Genomic DNA, 17,012 nt, shown 5'->3' on the forward strand with positions numbered 1-17,012 from the left:
CATATTTAGCATTTAACTACTGAATGCAAAAGCACTATAGGAATAAATGTGAATAGAACTCAAGTTGGGAATTTAACATGGAAGATAAGCTTTCAAGTAGTTATAATACCAAAATGAAAGAATTACAGGAGGATGGACATATAATGGTGTAACCATTTAGAGTCTTTAAGAGTGTGGTCCAAGTGTCTAGAATTAAAATTATCTATCTATATATCTATCTGTATAGTAACACAGCACTTCTGAATTCTTCAAAGACAAATGGTATACATCATAAATGGCAGTAGGCAGCAAAGTGCCAGGGCCATATGTATGCAATAAATCAAACTATTATTATTATATTACTAGTAATCTTAAGATACCAAAGGGAATCTCAATCCAATGCTCTGGTAAAAAATCTTACCCAAGAGTTGCATGCAATTTAGTGCCCAAAATCTTCCCTGAAGGGGAAGATTTACCCAGAGGACAAATTAGATTATGTCTATTGAAAAATGAGAAAATTGTAAATTCTTGCTAACTAGGCAACAGAGGATATCTTAACAATTCAACAGTATAACAGTTAGTTACCTACAGAGTGCAGGATAAATTCATAATTACTCTTTGTTCTCTAATGTGACATCAAGTTCAGAGGATTTAGATAAAATATCTTCTTCCCAAGCAAGGACTTCCCAGTTATGCATCTTCCAGTATAGGGAACATAACAGATATCTTGTTATCGCACAAGGGATGGCTATAGAGAATTACAGATGACCTTAGGCTAATCTTATTTTGGGGATAGAAGCAACTCAAGTTCTACTATTTATTTGTCATCACCTAGTGCAAAGTGTTTGTTCTTTGAAAGTGTCAGAAACATATAGCACCCAGGAAATTTTGAGAAAGAATTTGGATAGTGAGATACACAAATCAGTACATCTCTTCCAAATCTGAAATTTTTTTCTTTCTCTGCACTCCCAATACCTTTTTAGTCCCTTCACACTATACTCATGCTAGAGAAATTTGTAACCACTCCTCAAAATACAAATGGAAGAAGAATAGAGCCTATGGAACTCCTTGGTATCATCTGTACCCTCAAAACCCTCCACAGGATTTGGGAAGAGATACAATACAAGCAGAAAACAATGAGTAGTATATTTCTTCTTGTACCAGTAGCAGTACCATCTATGGGGAGGCCCAGATCGTAGGAGAGCATTCCAAGGAATCCAATGAGAGTTTCAGTGGAGAACCCACTCCACTCAGAACCCAACTCAGAGTTGTTTCAGATGCTCAGAGTCTGCATGATATTTCCCATCTCTCCTGAAACATATTCTTTCTGTTATCATAATAGCCCTTATATGAAATTTAAAATTATTTTACCACTGTTCTAATATCCTTTACTTCATTATTTTTCTACTTGTGTGAATAAGCTTTTGTAACAATTCATTACTTCTTCATTATTTTAACTTACTATTCCTGTTTTGAATAAAATTACCCACCACATATCCTTCCATATTTTTACTTTTATGTATACATATTTTGCTTTTCTAGCAAATTTTATCTTAAAGACCACATAAAAATAAGTAAAGTTCTCCATAACTATTATTATCATAGCAGAAAGTAAAAAATAATAAAAAGCTTCTTTATGTTTCTGTAATGTCAGTTTACTGACAGTCACTGACTTGATATCTATAAAATATCACTTGACAGTTATAGTTTGTTTGATCATGTGTCCATTGGATTGAATACTGATGAAAAATAAGATGTTGCTTTTTTTGTTTCCAGGATTAATTTACCTCAGAAATCACACACACACACACACACACACACACACACACACACACACACTCTATAGGTCCATCACATTTTATTGGTAGTTAATAAGAACCATTCAAAAGTAAGAACTCATAAAGAGTGTTTCAGATTTTCAATAGTAAGAAGGAATATTGTGCTAGAAATATCTGCGTGTTTTAGTCTAGTGAAAGGTATCAAGCTATTAAGTATGCCTTTTCAACTTTTAAAAATCAATGCAACTACTATATTCATGTCACTCTGCTTTTATTGTAAATAATAAATATCAAAAATACTCAGAGACAGTTATATGCACAGATATTACAGACATCTGCAACGAGCCAAGCACCTACCTTTGTTGCTCATTTAGACATGTATCTTTTTCAGAGACATGGAAGTACAGATTCACTTTCAACCTTCAGTGCTGATTTTCCCTTTCACTTGATTTGCTTCCTGTGGGAGAGAGGCAAATTGAGTAATGGAGGGTGGACTTCCTTTCACGTTAGCAAACATTTCTGAGTCATCTATCATCTCCTTTAAATATTTCACTAGGGTATAGGATATGAATTCAGTTGCTTTAGGGTTATTAGTAATCTTAAATTTAGCAAAATAATTAATGCATGTACACATTAATGGGGTGATAACTATGCAACAGATTAGGAATATCATAAACTTGTTTTTAAACTTAACTTACCACAGAACTAAGCAACCATGATTATAATACATGTTTCTATACTTACAGGGTATGTTACACATATTCATGTCACGATTATCAATGCTTTGAAAACTATTGAGAACCCTCATCACATTAAAATGGAAAATGCACTCCAATGCTTCATAGTAAATATGCAGCTTACTATTACATTTACCCAACAATGGGACATTTAGAAACAATAAGAGGCTACATGATTTTTTTCCTCTTAGTTGTAGTGTTAGGCAAGGTGATACAGATCAGTGTAGAACTAAAAGAGTGAATCTTTGAGCTCATATGGGTGGGTGGGCAGTGAGAAAGAGAAGCCTGGATTATGGACAGTTGCATAGCCTAGTAAAAATTAAAAAGGGATTCAGCTAAAATCTGTTCCCTCACACAGAAACAGACCTACCAGTTGGTAAATTAATTCTATGTACTCATAATGAGCATTTTTCCTTTGGAGAAGCTTTCTTTAGAAGCATAGATGGGAAAATACACAGTGTAGGAAGAAAAGGAGAGAAAATACATCCATATGGAGCAACAAACAGTGCACTAATGGAAGAGCCCTATGGTTGCTGCTCTCATCTCTGGTTGAGAGTTTGCAGACAGTAAACTAGTTGGATGATTCTTAAAACAGTACCTTCTTTAATCGCTGAGATAAAACATGTCATTTCTGGACATGAATAAAGGAGGGAGAGCTGTGAAGCCTGTGGGAAAGGATACCTCTGACTGGATAAATTGCTGTTGAACTCTGCAGAGAGAAGTGGAATGGGATCAAATAGTGGAGTCAGGAGCACTGTTTCGTTATAGAACATTTAAAAAGTTGCATATGTGCAGGCATACTTACTTAGCTCAGAGTTGAGTTTTAATTCCATCTCTTTGTTTTCAGATGAGCATGAATTAGATAAACTAAGGTTTTACCTTTCAGAGTAAAAATTCCAAAGATGCCACTCTTCCACTTCGAAGTAAATGTTCCTATGTTACTTACATGGACCTCTGGCTCAAATGTCCATGGGGAAAACCCACATTCCAGGCTGAATGGAAGGGAGTCCACCACACAACAATTTTAGCATTTTAAATATCTTTTCTTACACTAGTTATCCATGATCTTTTTTATCAGTTGCAGTGAGGTAAACATAAGAAAAAAGAATCCATGACACTCAGTCTTTCTAGGTTTTTTTTATGTGGAAATAAGGCTAGGTTGTAGCTTTACAAAGATGTGCAAAGCTCTTCTACTCAAGTGTATGAGCATTAATGGGCTCATTCATTAGAGAAAGGAAGCAGTATTCAAGTCCATGGGGGGGGGGGCATTTGTTTGTTTTCTTTCTTTTTTTTTTAATGTGGGCATTTGTTTTAAAAAAATAATGGCACACCCAACTACAAGATACAGATCTTTCATAACACCTGCTTGGTTGCTTCTTACAATGTAATTTTTACTAACATTGTAACAATACATCCTGTGCTTATTCCAGAATCTAAGAACTATCTTAGACCTCTCTTTACCCTTATATCCAGTTCATCAGCAAGTTCTGTTGACACTATTTCCAAACCATATTTTTAGTATGTCTGCTTCTCTCCTTTAGTCTCTCTAGCCTAGAGAAACATCTGTGTCTGTAATCTCCTTCCCACACAGCTGTAATATATAGATGTTTTAAATACATATTCCTTCATATCTTTCCTCGATTTGAATTTTTCCAAAGGCGTTTCATCACATGTAGGATAAAACCCAAATCCCTTTAACTAGAGTACTAAGCCCTGCATACCTACCTGTGTGCCATCTCTTCACTCTCTACCCAATCACTTGTTTCCCTGTTCCTCTTTCCACTCCTCTAAGACATCAAGCTCATTCTCTTTTCAGGAAGTTGCTTCTGTCCAGAATGCTTGAGCAGGAAGTACAAGGAATCCTGTCATATATGCTGGTATTTGCAAGAATGATTTCTTATCATTCAGATTTTGATTAAATGGATCTTCTGAAAGGCCATTTCTCTTCTTCTCCGATCTAAAATGGCCTCAATCATGCATCACTTAATTTTAATTATCTGTAGATCTTTTAACAGTATTTGGTATTTTAGTTGTTTACTCGTATATTATATTTTATAAATGTGTATATATATATACATATGCATTTATGTATATATATTATATGTTATATATAAATGTATCTGTACATGTGAATATGTTATATATCTACCCAGTAGATTATGACTTTCTTAAAGGCAGAAATATTATGAGTCTCATTTATTTCTATATCTCTAGCTCTTAGAATAAGGCCTTCTAAATAGTAAGCAATCAATCAATATTCTTTAATGATTATAAATTCCTTTGTCTCTTTCTGTATATCTCTATCTTTGTCTCTCCCTCTTTTCAACAGAATAAACTTTAATAAAATAATATATATGTACATAGATACATATATACATAAACACCCATATCCACATATATTCATATATTTATGTGTGTGTCCATGTGTATACTTCCCTGGCTTCTGAACAAAATTAGGGAAACCAATATTCATTCTTTGGTGACCAAAACCAAGACCTTTGGGTTTCATCTCATATTAGGAAAAAAAGTGAGATAAAGAGATATATTTATTTGGCAATCCATATGTAAATGGTGCCTTATATAGTTAAGCAATACACAAAATGAACAACCGTGTATAGAATAATTACTATCATCAATAGAAATTAGAACACGTCTGTGATTGACTTCACATGTCTGTTTTTTGTTTTGTTTTGTTTTGTTTTGTTTGTGAAATTCTGTGACTTTTGCTTACTGAAAATTGGATTTGTTCTTTGGAAGTCTATAACATCAGTTATAAAGATAACATTTGTTTCTGGCCAAATATAATTTTTTTTCCTGAGAATCTCTATCACAATGCTATACTACCTAATATTTTTATTATTTCAGGGAATCTTTCTTATCTACTACACACAAGTGCTAAGTCAAGAACTGAAGATCCCCAAAGAAATAAATAAATAAACATTCCTACTATGCCTAGACTTACTTGGCAAAAATTCAAAAGTGAAGAATTTTTCACTCCTGTCTTTCACCATGATACAACTTCAGAGACGTCTTCAGGGTCCCTTCATTAACTGTAATAAACTATAATATTCCATGAGACACATTCAGGAGAATATGAAATTCCATAGTTAGTTTTAAATGTCAATAAGTTGGGGCAAGTTATCAGTTTGTATAACTAAATCCCAAGTGGGAACCAGTTTACTTAATAATCTATTGTAAGGTTAAGAAAGACCTGGCTTTGTGTGAGAACTCTGAACATTAGGGATGTGGGTCAGTATCGGGATTTCTCAGTTAGTATTTTTGCCTCCAGAACATACTTCCCCTTTGTATATTCATATTTGATTTGAGTTTTTCTTTAATGGGTGACAGAACTATTTTTACAAAGAAGACTTTTATCCTCACAGAACTTAAAGTATTTGACCAAATCATCTGATGTACTTTTTGGTAAAGTACTTTTAAGAAAGAACTCACCGTACTGAAGTAGGTGGAGCTAAATAATGTAGGATCATCCTCTTGGAAGGATTTTTTTCCCACTTTAAATTTTATTTTACATTTGTGAGTGTGGAATGTGAAGGAATATTTTAAAAGAAAAAAAAATCATACATTTTTTTCAAACAACAGACTGATTTTAATCATAAACTTTTCTTGTATAGAACTGTTGGTTACCACCTAGCTTAAAATTGTAGTACTTTTCATTTTTTAGAAGCAGCTTTTTTTATTGTTATCGTATAAGAATTCCATTTAGCACGCAAAGCCAGTTGAAGCTATCAGGGGGATGAAAAGGGATTCATTCAAATCTAATTTTTAAAAGGGTTGCTTTTTATGAAGCTGATGAGGTTATCTTATGACTCTCGAGGAGGAAGCATGCACAGGCAAGTTGAGGCCTTGTCAACCTGGTGGTGGTCATTTAAGTAAGAGCCTTGGTGCTATTACCCATTCTTATGCTATACTCCAAACAGGCTGCTACATGTAGCTGAACATAATGGGAACAGGTAAATGTCCCTCTCTGCACAGGTAAAAAGGCAAATACAGTACATTTTTCCTCTTACAATTGCTTCCAATAGCAGTGCAATTATCAGGAAGAAGGTTAAGGATGCCCTATTATTTTTAAGGTTAGGAAATGTGAATCATTTCTTTCAAAAGGACACTTCTTGCCTTAATACTTCTAATATATGTTGAGTTTTGACCATTCTGTATGCCCACTAATAATCCTTGGTTTGGATTCACTCTTGATTACCCTTGGACCACCCTGGGGAGTTAGTGACATAAAGCAAAAAGAAAGTAGACATATGGAGTCCAGACTAAATGGTAGCAATTTTTCTCCTTATTGAACACTAGTCCTTAGAGAGAAACAAGCAGCTTGGGCTTCTGGGACTCTTTAGACTTAATTTTGCTTAGAAAATCCATTCTGAATGGGCCAGAATGCCATTTTTAAAAAGAGAAGCTGCCAGAAAACAAAACAGGTTGACAAGTTAGAAATTATTGCACACTGCATTTGTAGAGAACAGAACATACCTTTAACCTGAAAAGCTCGTTATTGGAAAAAAGGTGCTACACCATTCTTCAATTTATTGTATACAGTGCTTGTTGGAACTGATTTCATTTTAACAAGGTTATACAGGATCTCTGTGCTCTAATAAGCTCCAGTAACAAAATGTGGTTACATTTTTTTTTAATTCCTTCAATAGGATGTGATTAAAAAGGGCACTTTTCTATTATTTGAATTGGATGATTTGATTTAGAGCTCTAACACTTTTTAAAAATTGAAAACCATGGTCAGAACATAAGATTCTTTAGTGTTTTGCATTGTAATTTTTTTTAAATAATCATTTAGACTTGAAGACTCTCAGCAGCAGAAATTTCTAAAAACACCATCTCATACGTGGTAATTGGAAGGAGGGGGCATTTTTTTTTTTTTTGCACAAATTAACCATGACTAAGGCTCAATTACAGATTCATGTTATTAAAAATGATACTATTCTATATCTATTGACATCATTGTTGTTACCACCAGTAGGAGCATTATTTATATAGTACCAGTCAAACTCAAAGCATAGAACAGTCCCTGAAGGAAGCACAGGACTGTATCATGAATTCTGTTCTCTTTATCTTATCATCTTGGTGGCTTGTGGGAAAACAAAACAAAAAAAAAACAAAATATAAAAACAAGCAATGCATATTAGTGCCATATAAATATTATAGCCTCCCCATCTTCAACCACTGATTTCATGAAGACCTTTGATATATGTTCTGTGTACTGTGTACTATATTATAAATAAGAGAGTAATAGAGTGTATTCATTGATTATGTAAATCAAGGAAATTTTAGTAATCTTACCATAGCATTGCACTTGTATTTTATTCTCCACTGGAAGAGAAAGAGAGACGTGGAGCTAGTGAGCAGCGAATAACTCTGGTTGTGCCCATAGTGGTGTGCCACGAATATAAAGCATTGTTTTAGAAGGATTGGTAAGCAAGTGAAGAATACGGTACGTAAGCTAAAAAGAAAAAAGTAAAAATGACAGCTATTCAGAGAGAAGGGAAATCAGATGATATTCAGTGGGTCCAGGAAGTCTTTACAGAGCAGATCCAAATCAGACTGAAACTTGGGAGTAGCATTTTACTAGGTACATCTAGAAAGGGACAGAGATTGGAATACTCAGGGATTGAGGCAGAGTAAACATGTCCCACAGCAAAATAATATTTTAAAAAACAAAGACATGTTGACTGATGACAACTGAGCCTGAAGTGAACTGGGGAGATAGACATATAAATAAAATGGTAACATAATGTATAACAAGCATGTGTAGACATATATGCTGAGTGCCTTGAGAGTGCTTTGAAGGAAGGTATTAACTCTGCAGAATTGGATAATGCTTTACAGATGAGACCGTATTTAACTAAACTTAAAAGACAAGAAATGTAATAATGTCAGGAAACAGGATGTGGCTCTGAGAACATGGCAACAAAGAGCAGAACAGCAAGCACTGAGTCTAGAATGTTGGGAAAAGACTTGTGTTAGGGGCACACGTCTTCTCATGTGCTAGACTTCGGTTTCTTTACTGATGGTAACCAGGCACTATGAAAAATAAAGAAAACAACCAGGTTTATATCCTCTGAGGACCTCTAGCCCCTCTGTTCCAATATGGTTCCTAACAACGATGATAGAGGCAGTTTGGAGTTCTTCATGGCAGGATCAAGCAGGTTGATCAGGAGAAACGATGGACTGGTGAATTTGTCGTAATGAAGTTTAGCCATGGTCCCTGGACACAGATTTTAGTTTCCTGATTCAACAACATTGTAGTGTGAGCTGAAATTGTGCTTCTGCGAGTGAATAGGTCCTTACAAAAGGAACCCGCACCATTTACACTGTATTTATTTGTGACCCAGCATTCGCTCACATGAATGACTCTTGCTGCCTACTTAGACTTTGTCTGCACTAATATGCAACTGTACAATTGACTAAATTTGGGGTTTTGTCTGACATTATTGAAATACTCCTGAATTTTCCTTTTATATGAAAATAGTATATATGTTACAACTGAAATGAGAAGTGTAATTTATTGGAATTCACACCTTACGTGTAGGTAAAACTATAAGCAAATATTTTCATGTCTTGGAACTTGACTTTTCTTAGTTCCCTATAAACACTGCTCACCAATTTTCTTTTAGGCAAATCCTTGACTTTGCTATGGTATACAGCTATCTAGACAAATATGATCATTTTTACTCTGTTCACTTACCAAATACCATTTTTATCCACTACATAGTTTATCAACTACTAATTCCTTAACATCTAGGAAATATATAACAGTTAATTTCTTTTATAACTTGTAAATTCTGAACACTTTATTTGTAGCCACTTTTTTTTTTCAGGCAAATTCAATATTATTTGATTCAAATAAGATATTCTCCAGGAAAATAACAATAAAATCATATTCAACAAATTACATATAATATTAGCATGCAGATTATCTTGCTTTATAAACAGTAAACTAATGTCAAATCAAGATTCAGTTGTTTTTATTATGTGTGTGTGCATGGGTATAATTCTTCTGCATGTGGATTAGGGTATTTTATTCTTGAGAAAAATAAATGGATGTGTCTTGGAAGGGGGAAAAAATGACCTGCATTTTCTATCCTGTACTATATTTGATTGAGCACTTTGTATTAACAGTATAATGGTTTTAAAAATGTATAGAATTTAAAAATGTACATTCAAAAATGAGACAAATGATAGGTACTAGTGTTTCCAATGTCATGTTTCCTTGTGAAAATGTAGCACCATTTTCTCTACCAATGTCTAAATAAAAGGCCAAATGATAATGTACCAAATCAGATCTTTTAAACAATTGTGAAATGATGCCAAATGTTGCCACTCGGTCACAGGAGTGAAAACCAGATATGAATGTTTGAACTTAGAAAGGCACCTAAGGTTTTTTTTTTTTAATTTCTGCTATGTCAGGAGTTGCAGTCAGGCAGATAAAATAAATGATCTTGAGAGGAAAGTGTATGAGAAACCTTTCCATTATACTTATGAAATAAAATATTCTCTTGTATTATAATATACGCATATGTGAATATATATTTAAATTTAGAGATGAGGAAGCTCTATCTCAAAGTTCTTTCATCCATTAAGTGGGGATAATCATAGACAATTTATAACTTTGTGGTGATCTTTTATTACTGATCACAATAGGACCTGCTTAGTGAGCCCTCTTGGCCTTTCACCCTTTCTCTGAAAGTCTCAAGTTAGTTTAAAATGAAAAGAGACATGGAGGACATGATTCTCTGGTCATGCTCACACTACTTTCAAATAGCAGGAAAGGTGGGAAATAATTCATTTTGTTAGCAAGGGAATTTATTTGAAGGAAGAAGTTGTAAGTTGTAGTCTTAAAAAATTTATCTTTCAGGAGCACCGGGCTGGTTTAGTCCATAGAGCATGCGATTCTTAATCTTGGGGTCGTGAGTTCAAGTCCCACATTGAGGGATAGAGTTTACTTAAAAAAATAAGTGAAAAAATATTATCCTTCAGAAAATAATTATTGTCTGTCTATATTGAAGACAGAGAAGGATTTTTTTTTAGCAGAAGTAATAAAATCTTTTAGTTTTATATTAACTGGATGACCCTGTCAAAAAAAAATGGACTTTTCTAGATCCTCTAAAATGTGTTATATGTTTATAATGCTATGAACAAATCCATTTAGTAAATATTCATTCATCTTCTACATTGTGATAGGGTCCTAACAGTAAATAGAGTTCTTCGCTTCAATTGTCAAGTGTGGAGACTGACATCAATCAAATCAGGGCAGACAGAAAGTTTAGGTAGAAGAGAGAAGCATCATGCAATTTTGTTGATCTTTCTAAGAATTCCAACTAATTCCAACTGATATTATGTTGTTGAATTTCAGTAGGTTCTGATTACTCTTCTGGTGTTTAATATTTAGATTATTTCAAATGTTGCTCTTTTACAATAGAGCTAAGATAATTGGATAGACAAGAATATAACATAAAAAGGATAAATTAAAATGTTTAAAATGTTTCAGAACACCTAGGATGAAATAAAGTTAGTAGTGGTTAAAAACATAACAGTGACTGAGAGAGACTTCTTATCTGACGGATACTTTTCTTGACGCAGTTGTCATTTGGCCAAGATGTCTTCCATCAAATTTCTTTCAGCAGATTTGTTTTTAAATACATAGGAAGTCAAGAAGGAAGGGTGAGAGAGGATAATGGGCAAATAAAACAGGAGTCGGAGTATGAGTCAATAATGATTTGTAGGGTTATCTGTCTGGACACTTTAAAAGACTCTAAGGCAGTCCTCTTAAAGTGGATTGACAATTATTAAAATTATTGTGTTTTTTGGTTCTTTAATTGTTAGTCTAGGAAAAACCCTATATTTCATGCATTTTCATAATTACAAGAAATAAAGATATTGTTTGTTTTTTACAAAAATGTTCACAGTACCTGTAAATACATAGACTCCAAGACAAATCAAGATTTATCATTACTCAATTTTGTTGATATGGAATAAAGAAAAAATATTCCACATAATTATTTTTGTGGCTAAACTAAAAAATGAACAAATAACACTGAAACCTGTCCTTTGTATTCCAGCTGTTAAGAATTGAATAGTATTAGCTGGTTTTGAAAGGCTGCTTTTCAAGTCTAATGGAATCTTATTTTAACTCATTATCTGATAGGAAATAACCTAATATTTTACCATCTGTGCTATGTTTGGTGACATCGGTTTCTGTACCTGGAGTTTTAAAGTACTAATATTATTATGTTCTTGTATTTGATAGCCATGTAAGATATCCTTTTGCATAAATTAAACACATATATTTTGAAATCCTAGTAAGCAAAAGATTTCACTAGCAGATGAAGAATGTATTATTTTCTATTTTAGGTATCCATGAAAGTTAAAATTACTCATGTTTTTTTAATTTAGAAAATGTCTTTCATTTACTTCTAGCCTGCCTAAACCATTTAGGAAAGCTTACCATAAAAATAAGAAGGTATTATAAAAATTAGTAAATAAGAAGTATATGTGCACATATACATAATATTGATTCAGTTTATAATGTTGTTAAAGTCAATTCCATTTTATGATCATGGTAATCGCACACCAGGCAATACCCGTTTTCTCCAGTGATTAATGTAGCACCTTTGAGTTTTTAGAAGGTTGTTTTCTTAATTTGACTGTCTAGGAAGCATTTTCCCTGTTGGAAAACAGGTGTAAACATCAATACCCAAGATATGAGAGGAAGCTCCTACTGTTTTCTGATGTCTCCAGTGTAGAGAATTCAGCAGGTTCAAGTCTGAGGATTGAGGAGGGCTAATTTATCAGAAGTAAAAAGCTAGAAAATGTTGGGTGTGACTCAAAGACTGTAACTGAGAGAATGACAGGAAGCCTTTTAACAGCAAAATAATCTGTCAAACACTTTGGATATGTAGGGACTGTGTGGCAAACATGTGAAATCAAACCCCAGCACAGTAATTACAGGTAATTTGTGAACTGTTTCTCATTTCCTCACTGTGTAAATTATATGCCTATTCACTTGAGGCAAGATCTGACTTTTTGAAAATCTTACTGAGGTTCTATAGCTTGACAGTGGCTACATTGTCTCAATATTCCCTATGATATGATGCTCTCCAAATTTTCAGCCAGTTTTGAGTGAAAGGAAGATTTTCATGTAAAATTATAAGTTATTCTTTCTGTTTATTCTGTTTTCTGTATTAGAACCTGGGTTTAACTTCTGGCAACTTTGACTAATCATGAATTAGGGGTTGAATATTATGGTTCAAGTCTGTGTTCAATCACCTCTCCTATGTATGCCAAATAAGATAAATCATAAACTTTTCAGAATATTGGGTTCCATGCTAGTTGACTCAATACTTGTTAAAGACTCCTAGGTACTGCAAAATTGTTAGAAGGCGTTACCAGCTAATCAGGGTAAGAACTGCAAGACTCTAAGCTGTGCATTAACATCATTTGTGAGAAAAAGAAAAGCAAAGTAATAATAATAACAATAAGCTTCTTTTTTTGTTTGTTTCTAAAGATTGCTGTCATCTTATTTCCTACCATTAAATTTTCCTAAAAGAAAAAACCAAAAGCATTTAACATGCGTATACTCATCCATCATTAACATTTCTTTAATCTTATATGGTGATGTTATTTGTGTTTATTTCTGTTGTGTTTTTTCTTTGTTTACTTCTTTGACAAAGCATGTCATTTTTTGTTTTACCTATTTGTATTTTGCTACTGCATGTCACACTTTTTAAATGACTCAGTGAACAAATGAATTCTTGTCATTTTAAATTTCACTCTAAATATTACAAACAATCTGCTTATTCCCAAACATTGCTCCAAGTTTGCTTTTGCTTTGTATAGGAGCATGAAAAAGAAGTGAACAAAAAAATGACAAGAACCGTGTGGTACAGCCAGCTGTGTACCTGATAATCTGTGTAAGCCTGTTAAAGTTAAACCTAAATAAGACATACGTATTTATAATTTTAATCATTTGTGTTTCTCTTTTGTTTGCATGATATGATTTTGTTTTATATTTTGTTTTTTTTCCACTCACCAGATGTTCCCAACACTTTGCTTCCCACTACTATCATCCCCTCCCTTACCACTGCAACAGTCACAACCACTGTAGCCATAACAACCAGCCCAACCACATCTGCAACAGCCAGCAGCGTAAGAGGTACAGTATGCTTCTTTGTTATGGCCTTGAAAACACATTAAATGAAGCTTTAAAGGGTTTTTTAAAAGGGTAGAGATTGAGATCCAATTTTACTTAATTATAAGAAGTAATTAAGTCACCTAAATTACTATCAATTAGGGTTATGGGATAGAATATGAGGCAAGATGGTACATTTTAATTTTTAGTGCCACTTATGACTATTATGAAAATAGTCCAGAATATAAGTTAAAAATATATGGAGCCAACACTGAGCAAATTTAAATGTGAAATGGAACTCTTTTTTTTTTTTCCTTTTTTCCTTGCCTTATAAATGGAAAAGTAAGATGTTCAAGGTTGCAGAGGTAGCATTCACTTTTTAAAGATCTATGTTTAATGTCAATGATTTATTCTTCTCCCACTGGATTAAAAATACCCAAAATGTTGAACACGTTCTAAAAACTGGCATAATTCATGGGGTCATTATAAACTAGTCACCACATAGAACTTTTAAATAAATATTCAACATATCATCCTAAAGTCAGTAGATCTATTTAGTCTACTAACAGAATGTCCTAAAAATGAATATTGGTAAAGCTGTCCAGGATGATAGGAATTCATATTTGGCTCCATGAGTAATCTCTGGTATTGGTTTGTTAATAAATATTTTTGCCTTAAGGAAAGCAACCTTGAAGAAATTAATCTTTAAAGGCAAAATATAATTACATTATAGTTCAGAAATATAAAAAAGCATTCCTGAGCAGTCATTAAGTGGTTAGTAGGTGATGAAGAAATTTTTTAAAATTGTATGAGTGCATTATAGACAAACAGGCTTTAAACTTAATTTTTGCATAAGCAATGTTTGGAGAGAATTTGCCCTATTTAAGTCTGTCTTTTTGTACTTGTACATGTCTTATTTCATGTTGGCTATACTAACATGCATTAAACTTAACAATTTAACTTGAAATCATGGGGACTTTACATTAATATCTGTAATTATGGTTGTACAAAGTACTGACTTAAATGTTATTTTCCTTTACTTAAAAGATTGTTCAATTAGACTGTTTTTCTTGGGATTTTTATTAATTTTCAATATTAAACTGATTTGTTAGCTTTGACATAACAGTTATAATATTTTTCTTGTTTCTGAAAAATATCTGATATTAGATAATTATTAGTTTTTAATAATCATGTAAACTCTGTTATATGATATGTAATTAATAACTGAATTTTGATGATAGTAGCAATAAGAATTTCTAAAAATTCCTATGTTTCTTTTAGTATTATTAAATGAACTACATTTGAACTAAATCTACAAGTGAGAAGGATTTAAAGATTTATAACAATTTATTTGTAAATGAGGGAAAATAATAAAAGTGAAGAAAAGGTAAAAAATACTTTGTGATATTATATGAAATGAAAGATACCTACATTTTTACTTTGCTTCAACTTATTGTTTTTCCAAAGTTTTTACAAATAGCAATTTAAGTGAAATGCAATTTCTGCATGCTAACAAAATCTCTATGGTATTAAGTTCTGACTGTGCAGACAAATTACTTTGATGGGAAAGGATGGTGACATTGACTTAACTTTTTTTTTTAAGACCTACTTATAACACAAAAAGTTCCTAATAGCTGATTATTCCTTCCTTCTTCAAAAAATATTTATTGAGAAAAAAAATATTTATTGAGGACTTGCTATATATATGGGGTCATTCTAGACAGTACGAATACGGAAATTAAACATATTGTATCTAAAATGACTAGCAATTAAATTAATACATCTTCCCCAAGTAACCAGTGTCTGTGCTTAGTGAAGGAAAAGTATTCATGCCCTTGCTAAGCATATACACATATACATGCACAGCTTAGAATAAAATAAGAGAAAAACGTTTTATTCCAACACAGAATGTTTAATAACGTATTTTATATTTGTTCGCGTGCATCAAAAGTGGAATCTTACTTATTGCGTCTTAACCAGACCATTAAAATGATACCAGTGTACTACTTTTTTCAGGTAATTCACTTTTTACAGGTTTCCTAAGATGTTCTGTGAACTTTACACCATGAACTTTAAAAGTGACCAAGAATTAATCTTTTCTTCAGAGGAACATACAAATATCAGAGAAGGCACATACACATAAATGTATACACACACACTATCCCATTATGTTTATTTAACAATTGGAAGATATTTTTCAAATGGCACCAAAATATGTGGAAAGAAAAATGTATTTTTTAAGTTAGGGGATTTATAGTAGTTACTTTGTGTAGAAAAAAATAGCAGCATTGACATTAAATGTCAGTCTAGTGCCTACTTTTCTCTCCCATCTTCAACAAACCACAAACCACGGGGGGTTGGGAAAAGTCACCAAGTGTCCCTGTATCATTAATGTTCCAGTCCTATGTGACAGAGTGAAAGACTCCATCAGTATACAAACATTGTTATGAATTATTTTACATATTTATCTATTTAATTTCCATTTCAATTCACTAGAATGTGAAGTTCATCAGAGCCAGGACCTTAATAGTTATACTTACTTTTTAGAATTTGAGTACAGCTGACATATGGTTATATTGGTTTCAGGTGTATAGCATAGGTGATTTGACAAGTTTATACATTATTCTGCACTCCCCACAAGTGTGCTACCATCTGTCACCATACAGTGCTATTATAATATCATTGACTATATTCCTTATGCTGTGCCTTTTATTATCATGACTTACAAATTCTATAACTAGGAAGCCTGAATCTCCCACTCCCCTTAACCCGTTTTGCCCCCTTCCCATCCTCTGCCCCTCTTGCAATCAACAGTCTGTTCTTTGTACTTATAGATCTGATTCTTCCTTTTGTTTATTTTATCCATTTGCTTTTTTTAGATTCCACATATGAGTGAAATCATATGGCATTTGTCTTTCTCAGTCTGCCTTATTCACTTAGCATAAAACCCTCTAGGTCTATTGTGCAAATAGCACAATCTCATCCTTTTTTAGGGATAAGTAATATTCATGTGCACATGTATGTTTGTGTGTGTGCATGTATACACCACATCTTCCTTATCCTTTCATCTATCAATGGATACTTAGGTTGTTTCCCTATCCTGGCTATTGTAAATAATGTTGCAAAAAAACATAGGGGTGCATATTTCCTTTTGAGTAAATGTTTTCATTTTATTTGGGCAAATACCCAGTAGTAGAATTATTGGATCATATGATATTTCTATTTTTAATTTTTTGAGGAAACTGTGGGGCACCTGGGTGTCTCAGTTGGTTAAGTGTCTGACTCTTGATTTCTGCTCAGGTCATGATCTCAGGGTCATAAGATCCAGCATCCGGCTCAGCATTGAGCAGGGAA

The 17,012-nt window shown here is 33.1% G+C and overlaps 1 protein-coding gene across 1 annotated transcript in view; it reads left to right on the top strand.

Annotated features, from left to right (window-relative positions):
- The window catches only part of CADM2 (cell adhesion molecule 2), a 319,141-nt gene that overhangs the window by 230,428 nt on the left and 71,701 nt on the right, over positions 1 to 17,012 (top strand). The window contains exon 8 of the mRNA XM_041734910.1: positions 13,563 to 13,682. Within this exon, the coding sequence (XP_041590844.1) occupies positions 13,563 to 13,682 (120 nt within the window). The remainder of the gene's footprint in view (positions 1 to 13,562; positions 13,683 to 17,012) is intronic.

This window comes from Vulpes lagopus, chromosome 20, assembly GCF_018345385.1.
Source record: "Vulpes lagopus strain Blue_001 chromosome 20, ASM1834538v1, whole genome shotgun sequence".
Taxonomy (NCBI): domain Eukaryota; kingdom Metazoa; phylum Chordata; class Mammalia; order Carnivora; family Canidae; genus Vulpes; species Vulpes lagopus.